This window comes from Fusarium mangiferae, assembly GCF_900044065.1.
Source record: "Fusarium mangiferae strain MRC7560 genome assembly, contig: FMAN_scaffold016, whole genome shotgun sequence".
NCBI classification, from domain to species: Eukaryota; Fungi; Ascomycota; class Sordariomycetes; order Hypocreales; family Nectriaceae; genus Fusarium; species Fusarium mangiferae.
Window position 1 is genome coordinate 1146043 of NW_024573936.1, and position 18906 is coordinate 1164948.

At 48.4% G+C, this 18906-nt stretch overlaps 5 protein-coding genes across 5 annotated transcripts; 1 reads left to right on the forward strand and 4 right to left on the reverse strand.

Annotated features, from left to right (window-relative positions):
- Window positions 1-1755: 1755 nt before the first annotated feature.
- Window positions 1756-2240, reverse strand: FMAN_10511 (uncharacterized protein; the record flags this gene model as incomplete). The annotated part of the gene is made up of 2 exons (XM_041824023.1): window positions 1756-2072; window positions 2150-2240. 2 exons carry the CDS (start codon window positions 2238-2240, stop codon window positions 1756-1758), a joined length of 408 nt encoding a protein of 135 aa, XP_041689545.1.
- A 5147-nt stretch (window positions 2241-7387) lies between these two features.
- FMAN_10510 (uncharacterized protein) lies at window positions 7388-8272 on the forward strand (the record flags this gene model as incomplete). The annotated part of the gene is made up of 3 exons (XM_041824024.1): window positions 7388-7686; window positions 7738-7766; window positions 7800-8272. 3 exons carry the CDS (start codon window positions 7388-7390, stop codon window positions 8270-8272), a joined length of 801 nt encoding a protein of 266 aa, XP_041689546.1.
- A 1461-nt stretch (window positions 8273-9733) lies between these two features.
- FMAN_10509 (uncharacterized protein) lies at window positions 9734-10460 on the reverse strand (the record flags this gene model as incomplete). Its single annotated transcript, XM_041824025.1, has 3 exons — window positions 9734-10230; window positions 10283-10298; window positions 10353-10460. 3 exons carry the CDS (start codon window positions 10458-10460, stop codon window positions 9734-9736), a joined length of 621 nt encoding a protein of 206 aa, XP_041689547.1.
- A 1983-nt stretch (window positions 10461-12443) lies between these two features.
- FMAN_10508 (uncharacterized protein) lies at window positions 12444-13793 on the reverse strand (the record flags this gene model as incomplete). Its single annotated transcript, XM_041824026.1, has 3 exons — window positions 12444-12645; window positions 12694-13093; window positions 13145-13793. 3 exons carry the CDS (start codon window positions 13791-13793, stop codon window positions 12444-12446), a joined length of 1251 nt encoding a protein of 416 aa, XP_041689548.1.
- Window positions 13794-15078: 1285 nt separating this feature from the next.
- On the reverse strand, window positions 15079-16715 carry FMAN_10507 (uncharacterized protein; the record flags this gene model as incomplete). The annotated part of the gene is made up of 2 exons (XM_041824027.1): window positions 15079-16272; window positions 16335-16715. 2 exons carry the CDS (start codon window positions 16713-16715, stop codon window positions 15079-15081), a joined length of 1575 nt encoding a protein of 524 aa, XP_041689549.1.
- Window positions 16716-18906: the final 2191 nt, after the last annotated feature.

Here is an 18906-nt window from a genome sequence, read left to right on the forward strand (position 1 = left end):
AAGACAAGGCCATGGTTGCCTTGCGATATAATCCTCGCCTCATGAGCTGTTTTACACGCAGAGTTAACATGCCATGTTCAGGCATGAATAGAGTCGTAATGCTCCTGTTGTCCGACAATATTTGACTTTATGGAACAAGCCTTCCCTTCCACCGATGAATTGTGCCCATCATGACACGTCCATGAGAGGCCGGCCATAGGAGTCCGTAATCACAGTACTGGCTGTAACTGAAGCGCCTCTGGCGCATCCTTATTACAAAGTATGGTAACAAGACTTCCTCCTAGCCCCTTGAATGCTTCCCGTGGTATCTCGATACGTTGGACTGCCTGAATGTAGCAAAACGAGGCGACACACAAAACGCGGGGGGGGGGGGGGGGTTGGATTAATTAATTACACCTTGATCGTCGCGGTGCACAAACCCCAGATTCTCAAGGAAAATTGCCGTTATCCTCACTCGTAGCCACCAAAATGATCAACGCACCACAATGGTTAGGCACTGCCCTACGAGGCGGGCTCTAGACTCACTCTCTCATCATGGCCAGTGTAAGTCAGAAGCCGGTATAACCCGGCGTCCAAGCTCGCACCATTTCCATCGGCAAGACTCGGTCAAGCCCTGTAATTTTTTGAACCAAAATAATTATGGAGTCAGACATCGTCATTCATCAATTCCATCCTTCTCCAATTCTCCATGTGGAGTTCGGGTTATTTATTCTTTTGACATCAGTTAACTAACTACTAAGGTACCTACTCATGAGAATCCCGGTGCCGGAACCGGAACCGGGAACTGAATCGTGCATGTGTTTCCCCAGAAAGAGAAGGAAAAAGGAGCCTCATCAACAACTGACTTAGAGTAGACGCTGGTGGAACACTACGAAACTGTAAATAGAATCTTCTCAGGTCGCGGTAGAGATACAGAGGAAGAGGAAGAGCCGGGCCCGGGTACGAGCCGACTGGAAACCCCCTGGATATAAACCAAGAGAATAGTTCGTGAGAAGACGGGTTCTACAGGTGCCAAGGATTGTACAACGCCTGTTGACCAGGGCGAGTGGCATGTCATGTTGCATACTTGTCATGACACTCTAGAAACATGGCGAGACATCACTGTCAAGACTCATCACAATTCGGGCGTAGTTAGATGTAAAAGTATACTTTTTTTTCACTGGTATTGAATATTTCTACCAAAAAACAATTCCTTTACTTAACACCGTGGTGCTCTGTTGCCCCTTGCTTGCTGTTAAAGCTTCGCAGGTAGGCCTCCAACTATACAGAAAGAAATGGCGTTGACGCCAGTCGAGGACAAAAAGCACGGAGTTGGCAACGTTCTCCGCAGCCGGGGGGGTATTCTCTATGTAAAAACCCGACTTATTTGCTTTTCCCCGTTTTCTCCCTCTTTCGTGGTGCATATACTAGCCCCTCGTTTTATATGACGCTCCTGGCGGCATGGTACCGGAGTGCCCTAAGTGGTTTCTCGAACCGAACTGCTGTTGGAACCGTGGCCCTGTTCTGCATGTCTCGACGGGAGGGGTTTGCGTACCCCTCCCTGAAATGCACTGTGAAGTTTGATCACTATGTGCATGGTCACTCGGCGTCCCCGTATACTATGTCGTGCAGGATATATGCTCCAGGCAGTAGAGTAGGCTCTGGCTCTCGTCATAATCTGCACGTCATCGTAGGCATTCATTCGTTCATCCCGTCTTTTGTTCTTTTCATCCCACCGCTCCACCTATAACTCCTCGCCTGTGGCGGGAGACATATTTAACCGAAGAGAGCAGCGCCGCCGGACTCGATAGCCTCAATCTCAGCGGCGTTGAGGGGAGCGCGGTGGAAGCGAGTGGGGAGCTCAGAGACGTCAAAAGCAACGCCCTGGGGAGGCTTGACGGAGCCGAGGGAGGCAGCGGGGGTTCCGCCGAAGCCAGACTTCTGGAGAGGACCGTGCTGCTGGACGTGGTCGCGGTAGGAGCTGAAGGACTTGTGGGTGGTGGCAGCATCGCCGTTTCCGTAGCCGGACCAGGACTCGGGGAGCTTCTCGACTCCGGAGGCAGGGTGAGGCTTGGGGGTGTGGTCGACGTTGGCTGTGGACGACGGTGTTAGCTTGTGCCGAGGGGAAGCAGACGGTATTGCTCTGCTCAATACCAGCGGGTTGACATACAAGGAATGGTTCGGGGACCGAGGAACTTGATGAGAGGAGTACGCTCAGCGTGGACAGCAGCCTGTCGGAGGGCTCGAGTAGCAGAGAACATTGTGACTGTTGTTTGGGTGGTAGGTCGGGATAGCTCGGTAGATGTTGATGAGGTCGAGGAGTGAAGAGCGTGCTGCTTGCTAAGATGAGAGATGACAAAGATGCTATGCAATTGGATTGAGGAGAAGAAGAGGGAAGGGTTAAAGTAAGAGACGAACGTGGGAGAGGGCGCGATTATGTATTTGAGGAATTTTTTGGGTTGGATGGGATGGAGTGAATGGAAGCACGTTAGTTAGCTCAGGCCAAGGTACGGAGTAACTCTCAGCCAAGCCCAGTCCAGGTCCAGGCTGTACCGCACCGAAGCGTACCTATGGTTATGGTAACCCACGCACGCACCCACCGACGCACAGAGACTCCCGTCAGGTCACTTACAGGGAACGTCCCTAGGCAGCTGCTAGTGGCTTCTGTTAGTGCCAGTCCCGTCAAAATGGCGCGAACTGGGCCCAAGCGAGCTAAAAAGTTGGGAATCCACATCCACCAGGGAAGAAAAACCTCGACACGACCAAGAGAGAGAGAGGGAAAAAAACAGGCCACAATTGGTGGCATTGAGCTGCATGTCCACAGAACAACACGTTACCCACACCCAAAAATCAGAAGCAATTCTGCCCAAACGAAGTAGAAGAGTGGGATGAGTTTGTTGACTTTCCCTCTTGCCCAGTGGCACAGCAGAGACATCCAACGATAGAGTTGCCCCAAGACGTGGGATAGTCGACATGGGGCCCATGGATGCTACAGCTACGTACTCCGTACAGCAGGGCCAAAGACTCCGCTACCTCGCATGTGCATTCACTTGCATTTTGCCATGAGAGGCAACGAGAGACGGAGACCAGATTTACTTGTGACAGCCTCCGATGGACGGCCTCAAGGAAGTTGATCATAAGCCGAGAGAAGATGGTGATCATCCCTCCACAAAGCCCATCTTGCATGAGTCGAGACAAGTCGGCCATTGATGCCGTCGGCGGATATACCGTCCTGCATTACAACACTCCAGCATTGGATGTCTGGGGTTGACGACCGGAGTTGGACGGAATGGCGTGGTCTATCACCTTGAATCAACGGGGTTAAGCAGCCGTCTTCAGGGCTACAGCTTATTTACCTTGAGGTCAAAGGTGAATGGGAAGCCAAAGCCAAGACAAATCCCCGAACCGATAACTCCAGGCACCGTAAGCAAATTCACCGGCATCCTCAAACCGAACCGAAAGTTGGAGTAGCTAATAACTAAATGCCCAGCTGGATGCTCTTCACTACTACCCCAAACTCCGAACATGGCCACCATCTTGACTGCAAGTTTACATCCCGATGCACACACATTGATAATCAATCTACCATTTGCCGTCTTGAACATCATGGCACTTGGTTGGAGAAGCTCCCCCCCTTTTCCGCCCATTCATACACCCCCTTCGCTTTTCTTCCGGGATTGGCAGCAGAAACTCAAGAGGTTCGTTTGCGCGGGGGAACACATATTGCCTTTTTGGGAGAGAATGCTCGTCTGGGGCACGGCGTCCGGGGGAGGATTATGATTATGTGGTTGGTGGAGGAGGTGGGTAGACTAGAGACTACCTAACCTTAGAAAGCGGACAGATGGGCGCGTCTGCGAGTGATGATGGTTTCTCAAGTCAAGACGAGGCTGGAGGGTCTTGTCCTCTACTACCCTACTACTCTGCTGTATATCCGTACATACTATTACATACGTCTGCTACGGCACATGGCTATGCTGGTCTGTCTGTACAGCGCAAGCGAAGAGCTCCGTGCCGTGTCCGTGCCATCCGAGGCTGGCCATTGACGTGATCTCACCAAACAAAGGCCTCAGCCATCAAGGGAAATAAAAGCTAAGGCCGCGTCCATGTCATTGCTGGACCCTACCTACGTAATTGAGGTGCTCCTCCCCCCTGGTCCGGGCTCCGAACGCGAAACGTTGTTACACTGGGTGAGTTTAGCTGCCGCTCTATGCGGAGCGGAGAGGAGCGGAGGCACATGGTCCAGACAGAGCTAATGTAGGGCCTAAGACGCCGACATACAAGCGTGAAAAGACGAGCGTTACAAATTGGAGAGGAGGGCCAGAGGAGGGAGGTAGGTAGGTAATACGGGGGGAGTGGTAATGCCGAATAGCGAAGGATTCAGCGAGCATTGGAAATCATCTTGATTGATAATGGCATTCCGAGTTACTATCATAGACTAACTAGGTACTCAATCTGTTTACTACTTACGACGGGACTCAAGACTATGACAGATTGAGGACAATAAACATTTAATTACATGATGTTCAAATCGTAAGACGTGGCATTCGTCCCCCCGCGGTCTTTGGTCTTTGCAGTTGTTGTGATTGATGCTGTTGAAAAATAAAAAAGTTGATATCTCTGAATCAAGATGGTGTTTTGACCAATCCCGTGTCGAGAACAGGCTATGACAGATTCAGATTACATGTGGTTTATGAGTAAAAAAAAAAAAAAAAAAAGATACGTACTCAGCCTCCACTGTCCTGTCTGAGTCGCATCTCCCGTCGTGTCTGCGGCTGGGGAAGCATCGCTAATAATGGATTTGGTAAGAGAGCCCGACACATGCAACGAGATGTCTCTTCATTATGGATGGATGTTGTTATACGGAGTACGGAGTACAATGGCTGTTATTGTGAAGTTCGTGTTTGTAAAGCTTTATCTGATGGATCATTGACGACGTATGGGCAGCTAATCCCGATGCTCTTCTCTGCACGCAAGACTACTAGTTCTGGATAGACAGACTCTTGAGGTGGAATTGACCTCGCGTAATACTTCCAAAGCCAAAAGGCCCGATCTTCCATTCAGTGCCAATCTTCACTCGTTGTTTCAAAGATCCTCCTCCTTCGCCTCACCAAACCTCACTCTCGCTGTCTTTTCGAGAGCGCTTACACCGGGATCCGGCATCGGGCGTGGAATGGTCTGTGCTTATTCTATTCCATGCATCGTGTCACTCTGGGAGCTCCCATTGGATCTGTTGGATTACCTTATTTCGTGCCTCACAGCAAGTTCCCGCTCCTTGTCCTCTTGGGGTAATTCCGCTGGCACGTGAAATCGAAGGAGGAGGTTCCCTCTCGTGGTGGAAATTCTGGGCTCGAATCTCGACCTTTCATCTTTTGGTTTCGGACGTGATGGCACTGTCTATCCGCCATGAATGCGTTGCTGGTTCTCTTTGACATTGAAGAGAAAGAATGATAGTCAGGCTGACATTTCAATTTGTGCTATAAACAACGAAAAGAATAAAAGAATGGGTGACAAGTAATTGGCCAAAGGACAACCGCATTGTTGTCGTTGCTCTCACTCAACCTGAAGCTGTCATCTTTTCATCAGAATTGGACAAATTCACAGAAATCTTTGTCTGTGTGCTGGTACCCCTCCAGACCGATAAGATAACGAGTTTCTACCAATCATATCCTCAAGTTCCCGTCTGGGGAAGCCGCCTAGCCAATACCTGACTGGTCAACCCGCAGCAACCCCCTGTAATCAACTACAGAGAGGCCGTTGTACTGAATCTATCTCGACTTACCTACGCTGAATGCCAATAAGCATCCATTCATCCACGGATATCCAAACTCTTCAACTGTTGGGACCTGTCAGCAGTGGATTTTGGCCGTCTCTGATATCTTCTAGGTCGGAAGTGAGGCGTTTCTCCTGAAAGCACATCACGGCCATATCGCGTGCTGGCTTCTTCAAATTTCCCGGCAAGAAGATACAACCTCCCATCGTAGACTGGAACACAAAGCGCCGGAGTGAGCCCAAGAGGCTCTCTTTAGCCTCGGGTGTGCAACTATGCTCAGTATTGGTGCCTTTTCCTAAGATACCATAAAGACGGAGAGCTATTTCGCGCCGGGGCGTGAACTGATCGCCATATAGAGGACTGGGAAAATCTCAGTGAGCCATTCGAGCTGAGGACTGCCTATTGGCTCACTCAACTCGAAGGGGCAATAGAACTCAAATGATCTAGTCCCTGTAGCGTTTTTTCCTAAAAGGAGGATGATGCAATTAAAGACGGAATTGCTTTGGATCGTGGAAAACCAGGGTATTCGAGGTTAGTATTGAGAGAGCTCGCTGTACCTAGATGGAAACTGCGTCAATGCCTTTCTGGCGAGCAATACAATAAGAGAGGGGAACTCGCACTCTTTGGCAAGTCAAAAAAGATTCATTCCCTCCCGACGTTGCCCGGCCTTTGACAGGAAGCGAGACTCATCGGGCACTGGAGGAGGTGAACTCTCATCGCATCTACGGTAGCGTCAGCAACCCGTCGGTCCAGGATGACAGAAACAATTCTTCGATTCTTTGGATTCAAAGAGAGCAACGCAAAATCTGGAGCGATCGAATGTCTCGAAATATGTACACCAGCGAAGCTTCCAGTCGAGCTTCGTGAACAGGCGTGATCTCTTCCGACGGGACTACCACTGTGTGCAGAATCTAGGCTCCACGACCAGATAAAGCGGAATATAGCCAGTAGAATTATGAATACTGATCAGTAAATGATGTCGGATTGACTTACAGGTGAGGGTCGGTTTTAGGTATGGTTCACATTGTTCTTAGGAGGAGAGGACAGCCTCAAGTTCGAATGAATAATTTGCAAGCTGCACTATAGAGAACCACAGAAATGATGAAACAGTGACTGTTAAAAAGAAATATTAGGGTTCACGATACGGCGCATGTCGTTTGATGTGGTTGGTATGTTTAGAGCTGAGGTAGTGGTTTTGATAATCCAGATGCAGCATGAAAGTCGCCCCTTAAATGGCTTGCAGCGAGCCTGGCTCGAATTGATGGTACGACAGAAGTTTTTAGTTCACAAGGAGGCTAAGTTCACTAGCATGTAATCGAAGGGTAAGCGAGCGTGGTTTCAGCAAGGCAAGTAACTGAACATACCTAGATACCGGCAAGGCTGGGGCTGATTTCCAGTGAATTTCAATGAATGAAGAAGCAAGCCATCCTATGGGCATAAATGATAAATAATTCAACTCGGCATGTTTAAGCACTGGCAAACACTGCCATAGATCTACCTTAGGTACTTTATGAATGGGCTGCACATGTTTACAATTCCTTCCCATCACTCTCTTCCTCGGTCCTCTTATCTTTCTCCTCCATATTCTCTCTCTCGCATCACCATCAACACCGCAAAAATCTCACGAACTTCATCAACATGGGGACCGAGTTCGAAAAGGGCAACGCCCAGGAAAACTCCTCGTTCTTTACGAAGCTACCCCCAGAACTCAGGCGCCTGATCTTCATATACCTCTTTGGAGAGTCAACCGTGCATATCAAGTTTCATCAAAGCAAGGATCAGTTCAAACGCGAGGGTCGCCCTAAACCTTCAAAGGTCCCTGGATGGTGTCACTGCGTCTGCAGAAAAGGCAAGGGAGCTCTTCCGCATCAACATTCAGAAAAGGACCATAAATGGTGCCAACTTTCTGCGAACGTTATGTTCACCTGCAAGTGGGCGTGAGTAAGCCAAATCAATAGGACCACCGAACCAAGACTGACAAGCGGCAGCTTTCAGAGCGGCCTCCATGTGCTCTATGGTACCAACCAGTTCATGTTCGATGATCTGTAAGATTATGCCATGTTCAGCTCTTGGGTTACCACCAAGCAAAAGTATATCAAGTGGCTCCAGTTATACCTCCGACACAACTATTACGACAACTATTATGTTGACTTCTACCAGCTGGCAGCTCTGATGCCTCACACCTCACTCAAGGAAAACGTGGAGGTCCGAATCGACGTACACCATCTCCTGTCCATCGATAATGATGCCGGTTTTATCTATGATGTCGCGGACAAGATGTTGGACGGGTTAAAAGGGTTTCTGTATGCTCTGAACCAAAGCTCGGTGTCGATGCTCGATCTTTATCTGCCGGGAACATTAGAATTTTTTGTGGAAATGGGAGAAAAACGGGATTGGCAGGCTTGGCAAAAGACTGTCTGCCATTTCGAGCATGAACCTGAAGACAATTCTGAGGAGGAAGGCCCAGAGTCTGATGACGAGAATTACGGCCTCGTCGTGTTTCCCACGCGAGGGGACTTCTAACACCATACTCCTCCAAGACAAGTATGCACCACAAGGTGCATTGTCAGGCCGGGAATGGCGAATCTATCCAGGGCTTGGGACATATATTGTATTCAGTGCTTGATCCTGACGCACCAGTAGCGAATATGGCGTGTGGGTTGAGGAGCGTTGAGAGTTACCTTCTCGTGTAGTATATGCTGTTGGTCTCAATAAAAGACGTGAATCTTCTTGATAGCGAAGTTGTGTGGACGAAATCCAACGCTTTGGATCGCGAGTGGTCACCACTGACAGAGCAGTGATAGATTTAGTTCCATACGTCAAGATTAGAACTGGTGACTGTTTGCATATTCATTGAGATTATTATGAAGACCTTGTTTCCAGAACTGAACCGCGCATGGCGTGAATTCAACAGAGATGCTTCCCCTTTATCCTTTGGAACAAATTGTTTGTCAGTGCAATCCATGCTCCTTCACTGTCTCGAAATTCTTTAATGCCTTGATTATGAACCATTATTTATTCCATTTTCTATGTCCGTTTTCCCCTTCTTTCCCTTTTCCTTTTTCCTTTTCTCCTTATCCTTATTTCCTTAGATCCCCTCAAAACTATCAAAACTGGAAAGTCTCTTTGAGCCAACCTCAACTGTCAACTTCCAAGTCATACATCTGAAAATTTGTATATCCAGCTGAAGCGAAGACGCTTGGGACAACTGCTTATGGCCTGTGGCCTATGAATACACTGACTCGAGTACCATTCAGCTTACGAAGCTTAGCCAAACTTTTGTGTACTTTGGGAACAACTTGCGTAGGCCTTTTCATCGAGTAAGACGAAGATCTTCCTACCGTGATCATGCAATCGTCTCGGTTGCAGCAATATACGGAGACTCCCCAGAAGTCCCTATTCTTCACCAAGCTCAATCACGATGTTAGGCAACTTATTTATCACGAGCTTCTTGGATCACCTAGTACACATGTTCAAATATTTTACGAACGTGGGATCCGTGGTGTCGAATGTCGAATGAAATGCCTTTATGGCGGAAAGATACACACCAATATACTCTTAACCTGCAAAGCGGCGTAAGCGTATTCTTACAAGTTTCCATGGCGAATGGATCGACTGACTTGGACAGCTTCAACGAGGGAGTATACCTCTTTTATCAACTTAACACATTCCACTTCAACGTACCATCCGATGTCGTCGATTTCTTTGCATACACCCCAGCGACGATTGTCCGCCACATTCGATCTTACGAGCTCGAGTGCATTCTTGAGAATCATGACGAAAAGGCCACCCTAGACCTTGATGTGCTGACTTCGGCTCTTGGCCGCTACCTTCTGCATGACAATGTCAAAGTCAAGATTGACATTGCCTTACCCCATTGTTCGCTCTATGGTTTTAGGCCCTTCACTCAAGCTCGCAAAGAAAAGGCTGTAGAGGCGCTAGAGCGATTCCTCGCACTTCCAAAGCTGAGTGCTGTTGTCGTCATCATGCCTCGCGGCTTTGAGGAAAAGGTGCGGAAGATGGTAGGGACTTCAGGTCCTCACATCTCGTTTGCGTACCGCAAAAAACCTCGATATTTCCGTAGTCCTCCCGAGTCACCGAATCTTTTCCCTCTCGTATACCGTCGGGACCCTCTTCACTGTACTTCTTCCCGCCCTCAAGCACATCAGTAACACCATGAACGGCGTTTTGCAGCCAGTACTGCGTTCCGTTTGGAGTTGCGAGAGTCTTCGCCACGACACCATCTCCGACTAGGTATTTCTCATCCAGTGTCCCCAAATATAGATCAAATATTGGGGTGTAATCGACTGAGCGCCATGCGATCGACGTGCCACAGTCACCGCAGAAACCACGGAATCGACCTGGTGAGGACACGTACTCTTTGAAGGACAGAAAAGTGTTTAGTGCTGGATTGATTTGCTTGGGGGATATGACAAGGAATTGGGCGGTCAAGGAAGATGTCCACTTGCGACACATGGTACCTGTTTTATGTTTGCCAGTTATCTTGGAGTTTCTTGGTAGAAATATACATACATTGGCATGCTGATGACTGTTCGCAAGTGAGTTAGCTCAGGCGATTAGAGATAATGCGGGCATAACTCACAATTGGTGGCCACGGGTGCTCTTGGTTAAAGTTGACGGTGTACCGAATAGCACCACAGAGACATCCGCCTGTGATAACAGAAGGGATATCTTGGTCTTTATCATTCATGATGATCCTGTAGTGTGCGAAATATGTGATGTGGGAGGTAGAGTATATAGCAGTCGGCAACCACTGATATGAATACCGAAAGGCCGTCGGTTTAGCCGTTGATGTGTACGAGGAATCAGAACCGATTGGATGATATTCCCGTGCATTCAAAGACAGCCAATCATGATTTACACAGACACATGAGGACGCTATACATATTCGACTCTGCCCGGCGTTGTACATTGGGAAATGACGGGAAAAGGAAAAAAAAAAGGCGGGAAAAGAGATACGAGAGATGCGCTAGTTAGAGATAATTGAGGCTAAGGGTCGACTCTCACAAGAACAAGTGAACGGGGAAACGTGTTGTTGACCCCCATGATTCTGCACCCATAGAGCTGCCCAGTTACGGGATGCATCTGTACACGGGGACTCAAAGCCTTCTTGGGTACCTTACAAGTCTCCTTCCAAGTCCTACTACACGTCACTGTCATTCTTAATCAACCTGGCCATTGCTCTCACCATCAGTTGAAGAGTCGTCATCTTGTTCCCCCTCAGAAGACGAGTCATAGCAGCTTAGAGGCTTGTGAGGACACATGTAAAGCTTCAGTCCTCCCTCTCGCTTTTTCGATCATATTTCCTTCACAATTTCCGAGAAACCGTCCATGCCACGGCCATCAATTACACAAGTTACCCGTCCATTGCTAAGAAGCGTCTCAAGACCGACTTTGACAGCCTGGCCTGCAAGTCTCTTGCTCTCAGCAGTGTGTCTGGGCCATGGCTCCCCATTGCTCATGTGCACATGAAAGCGCAGGTTGAGATCCTGCTTCTTCTTTGACAGATTATAGCACAGCATAGTGAACCCGATAGGTTGTAGTCTCCTCATCTTTTCGAGTTCGCTCCCATAGCAGACCAGATCGCTGAATTCGATCGATGTGGGTGAGTAAATGATTCAGATCTGGAGCAATCTGATATCTTTGAAACTCCGTAAATTCATTCATAGATCCAAACTCGAAAGTGTTTGTCTAGTATAGAATCTTTACACCTTGCTCAAAGCTAGCAGCAGTTTGGCCATTAGAAACAGTAGCAGTGAGCACAAGAAGGATGGCTAACGCTCGCTTGCAGGTAAGAATGAACCCCGACGACAAATAGTATCTCCAATGTTGATCATCTTCGTCATCATGAAAATGTTGAGATAACCCTTTGAAACAAACAAAATGCGTCCACTGGAGCACATTTGGCCGATTCCTTGCCTTCTGCTCCCAATCGTTGCCGTTCGGCTGCGGAGCCCATTCAATACGGAGTCGGCGTTTGCCAAACAAGTTGATCAAGATCATATCATGAATCTCAGGCGGGACATTTGCGAAAAATTATGCTGTATCGAGTGGAGTGAAAGTTGGTGTAGGTAGTGTCGGATGTGAGAGAAACGTTGGAAAATGAGAAGCGGGCAGCAAAGTCAACAGATATTAATAACTACAGGATACAGCCAGAACAACAGGCCAAATCATTTGTAGATCGATTAATTAGTGGTTGGCTCACCATATATGTCACAGTAACTTATGCACGTTGGTTCAACAATGATTCACCATTTGTTGTGATTGGGTGACTACAATATGCCACCAGCTTTGTTTCTGATAAAAAGCTTGCAGTCAATCACACTAATGAGTATCTTTGAGCAAGAATGCTAGAGACAGAGTTCTCTGAGATTGCCGTGATAAACATCCCGTTTGGTAATAGACACTCAGAAAAAATGAGGGCAGATAAGCAGGCTTCTTCACTTCTGCAGCCTGCCAGGTCCTGACGTCTAAGAGTAGGACAAACTTTATCTCAATTATTTAACTGTACTTCTCTTGCAAGCATGCATCATTTGTCATGGCCCATAACAACCCCCAAACAATAAAATATCTTAACCACTCTATGATAATCCAGTGCGCATTGTGTACAGCTATACAACACTCCTATTCCTTCTCACACAAGTCCATTGCTTATAGTGTAAACAATAACCTCTTACGCCCTCTTGCGAACAACATCCCGAACAATGTTCCTACACTCACTCGGTTCCTCGAAAACATGCCACGCCTCAACCGGTACATTCTTGAATGCCTTTTCAAACCTCTCTAGCTGGTTCTTCTCTTCAATGCCAATCGCAGCGACGTCTGTGGCCTTGCGGATGAGTATCATCTTGACCCAGCCAGGGAATGTTCGATAACTACAAGCGAATCAGTAAAGAGGTGCTACATCAATCCGAGCGACTTACATCTCGCCATATGCCTCGGGATCGGATTGTGTCGAGTCGCCAATGAGAATGAGTTTTCTCTTCGGTAACCACGAGTGAATCTTCTTCATGCGATCTGCCTTGTACTCCTCAGTTCCCATTGTCAGCGCCGACAACAAGCCTGCTACCGTGCGCCAGCTCGAATCTCGGAGGATCAATGTCCCTTGCGGGAAGTAGCGGTCTCGGAATTCTCGAAGAAGAGGGTACAGGTTGTACGGGGATGCCGAGAGGTAGAACCACGGAGTATCGCGAGGAAGAAGAGTCTGAAGTTCCGAGTAAAGCTCTGGCATGCCAGGCACTGGTGTTGGATCGTCGACAAAGGTGGTCTTGAGGATGCCTAGTGGATCGCTGGTCAAGGTGACTTTGATGGTGTCGTCGACATCTGAGCCGTGTTAGTCTTTACGGTCGATGGCCAGTAATCAAAGGAACATACCAGATATGATGGCCCAGCCCTCAGGTCCAGCGTAGTAAGTCTGCATGTCGTGAAGGCCTTGAGTGCCTTGAGGTACCGACGCCGTAGCATCAACTACCGACCCCTTATGAGCGTGATGAAGAGGCTCGACGCTCGTGGTAATACCATTAATGCTCGTCGGTCCCAACTTGATCTCCTTCTTCTTATGCTCGATCCAGAAAACTCTCGCTGCTTGAATATCCCAGAGGAACGGAATGATTCTCTTTTCGATAACATCGCGCTCGGCCGCGTCGTCCGCCAATCCCAACGTTGAAGCAATTCCAGATACTATATCCGCCACGCGGCACTTGGGCTCGTTCTCGAACACTGCAGCGACAAACTCGGCTTCCCACTGGTCGGTCTCAGGGTTTCGATACGCCGTGTTATCCATCAGCCACACTATGTCTCCAGCATCGACGGCTTTTCCGAAGGGGTTCCATTGTGCAAAGCGCGAGAGCCAGGCTGAAACATTGACAGGTGCTGAGAGAGCAGCAGCTTGTGTCTTTTGAAAAGCGGCGGATTTGGGGTCGGGCAGATCGTGCTCGACCTTGTCAAAGTTTCGGGTTTTTCGAGTGCGCAGCTGCATATCGGCTGCAAAAGCGCTAGGATCAAAGTCCGGTTTGTCCTCCATCTTGAAATGCGATAACGAGCTAAAGATATATACTATAGGATGAGTTGCCTTGGGGAGGCAAATGAGGTCTCGTGCTGTATGAGTCCTAGGGACAGTGAGGCTGCTGTATCAGGAGCTGCAAGGTCTCGTGGATGTCTAGGTCAGGTTTCAGGGCGTGAAAGTGCAAAAAGAAATAGGCAGCGAGACAATGTTTTATGTTTGAGTAATTCTCGAGGAGGCGGTCTCATGGATCAAACTACAATAGAACAGAACGTTCAGGGTCTCAGTCACAGGAGGAAAGTGCGCGTGTTAAGAACTTGCCAGCAGCTCAGGTCTTGGCCTTAATATACGTGACCTCATATGGAGATCAAATCAATAGCGCAGGAAATTTGTTTATAGAGGCTGCGACGTGCTTTGTTTGAGGTAAGGTCTTGGACTTGTGACGTCGCTGCGTGATACCAGCGACGCCGATCTTCTAGACTTGTGGGGGTGGAGATTTACCCGCGTGGGCGCTATGCCTAGAAGAATGACCCGTCCAAAGCCAAGATTGGACCGTTTGAGTGTGGCTTGCAGTGGGCTGTGCTATAATTCTGTCAAAAAACAGGAGTCGGGGGGCATTAGAGTGTGTTCATGTTGGCATCATATTTGCAGTTGACCTCTCGGATGTTGGATTTGCCAGGCGAGAGAGGACCCTTGTAGTGATCGATCGAGGTTACAGGGGTCAGATCAACTGCCGTATTACGTCACATCCTTAACTCGACTGTTGACTAGGTAGGTAGGTAGGTAGGTAGGTGTTGGACCAAGAGATATGTATAGCTAAGCCAGGAGAAGAACGGACATTAAATCCTGCAGGTCAGAGTTAACCTCTTTGGTGATCAACCAACTTTAACTTAATCTCTTCCCTAGGTACCGATCTTCACGCTTCATAGTGTCCCACTTCCTGGTAGTAGATCCAGCATCGAGCCGGCGATCCCGGGCATGGGAGAGCCCCTTGTTAGTCCCTCAAGGTTCGGCCCGTACGTCAAGAACGGACTTTGTGTTGTAGTCACTGATGGGGCTCACAATTTTGTCAATTTCGTTTTGGCACTTGTACGAGAGCTTATACATGCCAAGATGCTCGTTCTCCATCTTATCAATAAACCGATTCTAACTACTCCTAAACGCCATCCATCCGTCCGTCCATCCTGTCTTTAGTCATATATGCATTTCCATGTCTCTAACCACCGGGTATCAACCAATACCAATGCAATGCTATGCAATGTCAAATGCAAACTGGAAACCAACTGATCATACACGCTTGCTTGAACTACCATCCCCCGTATAACCAGCCCTTCTTCTTCTGTGCATTGAACAGCTCGTCTTTGATCTCTTGCACAACTGCTTGGACTGCGCCCTTCATGGCCCTTTCGCTTATCGTCAACGAGTCGTAGAATAAATGGTCGTTCTCAACAGCACAGTCAGCCGTGACCTTGTCCTGATCGATAGTGAGATCAGACATGTCAGCCTTGACACACGAAGTCCAGACATCGGCGAATCGCATCGTCGCGTTTGGTGACATTGTACCACGTCCTCGCAGATCTACCACCGCTGCATGCTGCATCTCACCCTCTGTCATAGCATCGAGAAGCACCTTTCCAATGTCCACCGCCAGCCCGTTACGCATGGGGTATGGAGCTTGGATAACACGCTCGTCCTCGTATGTCTTCTTCGCCGAGTCTTTAATATCTTCGCTGTGCTCAACTGGCTCAACACTCTCGGTTCTCTTGGTCTTGGTCTTGCTTGATGCCTTGTCCTCAGAAGCCGGCTTCTGGGGTTTCTTGGTCGATCTCTCAATCCACTCAGCAACTGCAAAATCCACCTCTTGATTCCAATATTTGGTCAGTTCTGCGGCATTTCGAGTATGCTCTACTACGCTGTTTGGTACTGGTGGCGCCTGTCGAGCTTGCCACGCCGGTGTCAAGGATAGATCGAATATCATGGGCGCTATAATGCGAAAGCTCTCGAACTTGCGTTTGTCGACACTATCTAGAGCGCCGGGTGCCGTCAGCTCTCTGATCTGGGTTTCGGTCGCATTCGTCCAAAAGTCCGAGTACGCAATGGAAGTCGGGTCTAGTGATCGTTCGTAGAGTATTTCAGCCTGGTCAAGGATAACTCTCGTCATGTCTGTAATAATATCTTCCGACTTCGTCCTTGGCATTGCGGCCATGTTCCAGACTTCCCAAGTGCCGAAGCTGAAGATCCAGAGCGTTTCGCGCGGGGGAATTTCAGGTGGTGGCATCGCGAGGAAGGTCTTCACTTGGCTGGCTAAGTCAGGGACTTTGTCTGGAGTTGGGTACTGTTTGGAGATGAAGTTGTAGTCGAATGCTGGCTTCTTCTTCACGTCTGTATGTTTTGTGATGTTGAGAAGATCCTTGACGCCTTTTTGATGGAGTTCGTTGCTGATGAGGCCCCTGTTCGGTCGACCATCTGGTACCAATGAGAGATAAGAACTGCAGCTAAGCTGAGTTAATGGTATGTTAGTAAGTAGGGTCGACATCACAAGATCGAACTTTGGCAACTAACCTCGTCACATAATTCTTCGGTCCATGTTCTGCGTCGGGGATCTTTGACATTGCCCACGACATCGGGGGATCCAAACACCACAATCCTCAGATTTGATTCGGGTTCTGGCTCATGTCTTCCCCAAGAAAATAGTCCAGTGGAACCGTTTCTGAGCTGTCCACCTGATAGTCGATTTGGTAATACGCCAAAGATCAGAAAAGTGGTGAAGAAGAGGGCAGCGATCTGAAGGATCAGCTTAGGCGCGCCGCGCCAAACGCGAGTAGAGCAAAAGATGACAACATTCTTTCCACCGAGTCTACCCATGACGGAATCTTGACTGTCACGACGACTTGGGAGTTGATGATCGAGCTCTGCTGGTGATTTCCATCGTGCTTGAAACATGATGCGCGAGAGTCGAGTAGAAGCGACTAACAGGAGAAAAAGGCGCGGCGATTTCAAGTACTGAAGGGGGCCATGGGCAAAATGTATATGTCGTTTGGTGTTGATGTGGCTGAGAAATTGTAGATAGAAATAGGATAAGTCTAGAACTGGAAAATGCAATTCCTATGCCGATGATCCGGTGGTGGACGCCCAATTCGTGGAAGTAGCCTCTCGAAGTGATTGAGTGCACGTTTCGAGAGAGGAATGTTGCCGGTGGGAAGCAGTGATTAACTTTGAGCGAGGCGTTTCGAAAGCAGGACAGGATGAGAGGCTAGAAACGGCTTCAGGGGAGAGGTTGTAGAGTGTAAAGGCTACCTGTGATAGGGTGTTATGCGAGGGTCAAGAGTCTAAGACGAGAGAGTTTTGATGTTGACAGGAGCAACTCCTAACTTAGAACAGACCGAGTTCAGAGGCTATAGCGAAAACAAGGCTGCACTGTTCGCAGTTAAATAAGATGAAATGACAGAATTTATGGGGGATACGCCTCGGGGTCGATAAGTTTAACGGTTACGCTTCTACTTAAACTAATAAGTGCAGTATCCGTAACCTCCGATGAAATGACTTGATGCAACAGTCATTGCCAAGCCGACTCTCACCACAACTTGTTGCGTGGCCAAGACCTCTCACAGACTTGGTATCGCGGGATGTGGTGAGCCTAAAGCGATTCAGGAAAGGGAGGACAAGGCAGAGACGAGAGATTAGAGGCATCCTTGTTTGGAGGGTGGATTTCCATGTGGCCAAGAGAATGAACTAGCGAATCTCATCGAATTGTCTCCCTCTCACCCTCTCCTGAATCTCTCGAGACGAATGAAGCCAACAAGAAACGTCACATCACGGTTACAGCGGGATCCGGCCGGCGCGTCTGTACCCACATCCCGGTGCCGTCTTCCGGCCTCGTCATCCGTGGCAGCAACGTTGTTCTCCCACTTACGGATACAGGCCGTTGTTGGTTTCTTTTGGCCCTTCTTTATCAAGTTAAATTAGTCCCAAGAAATGCGTCGTCAGCAGTGGAGTCTTAGCCTCCGCCCAGGCCCAGCCAGGTCAAGTCAGGCTACCTACGTTAGAACCGAAGCCACGGGCGAGCACAGGCCAAGAATCTCTACTTCCAGAACCTGACTTGAGATCTATCTATTGTTGATGGTTTGTGGGGAAGTGAGTGGGTGGGTGCAACTCGCTGAGTGATGATGTACTGCAGGTTTGGTCCAGTGTATGCTTCTCATGAGCCGCAACCGGTAATAACTCACGAGACAAACTTGATGCCACCCAACGTAACGATGCACCCGGTTGATCACCAACGGATATTGTATTACACAAATACATACAATCATTTTGTCTTCACGTCCTCTTTCTTCGTTATTTACTGCCAAGCAATCAAAATCAGGAAATTCTACGTCATTCTTATTCCCCCACGTTCGGAGCGCTCGGTTACGCCAGATATATTTTAATAAGTGCCCACCCAGTCTCTGCCGCCTGTATTTCACCAAGTCAATCGACTCATGGTGAGGTCTGCCCAGGAATCCTACTGCCTACAAGTCTTCGGAACCCAAGCAAAGGATCTAGTCTCTGTGTTACACTGTTTAGATAGACAAAAAAGAAGTTTCAGAATGCTATAACAATGTACCCCAAGCTTTTCCTAAACACAAAACAAAGATGGATATCTTCATTCAAAGACCACGGGCCGAGCAAGCCATCGCCAAGAACCACCACATATCGAAAACGGTCCTCTCCAACAACATTCCTCACATCGGACTATGATATCTTTTATTTCCGTTCGCCAATGAGAAATGAATGCCGTGATTCCGACGCCTTCAGCCCCCATACGTCCATGTCACACACTGACCTGATTGTTTGAGGCTCTCAGCTCGGCAACGCCGTATTATTAGTTCACTAAACCTCACAGCCTCGTGGCTCAGGTCAGCGTTAAAAGTTGAAGACTTTTGAAACTGTGGCTGCCCCTTTGTTTTCTTTTTCTATTTTCCGGACTCAAAAGATGACAGCTGACTGAATCACGAGTATTAACTAGGTACCCCGAGTCAAAAGAGTCATCGCTTTCTAATGCGAATGAATTGTGTCATGGACCGATGTCACGAACGCGATTAAACTTTGATCGACATTATCATTGACTTACATAATTCTCAGCAGTGTTACACAT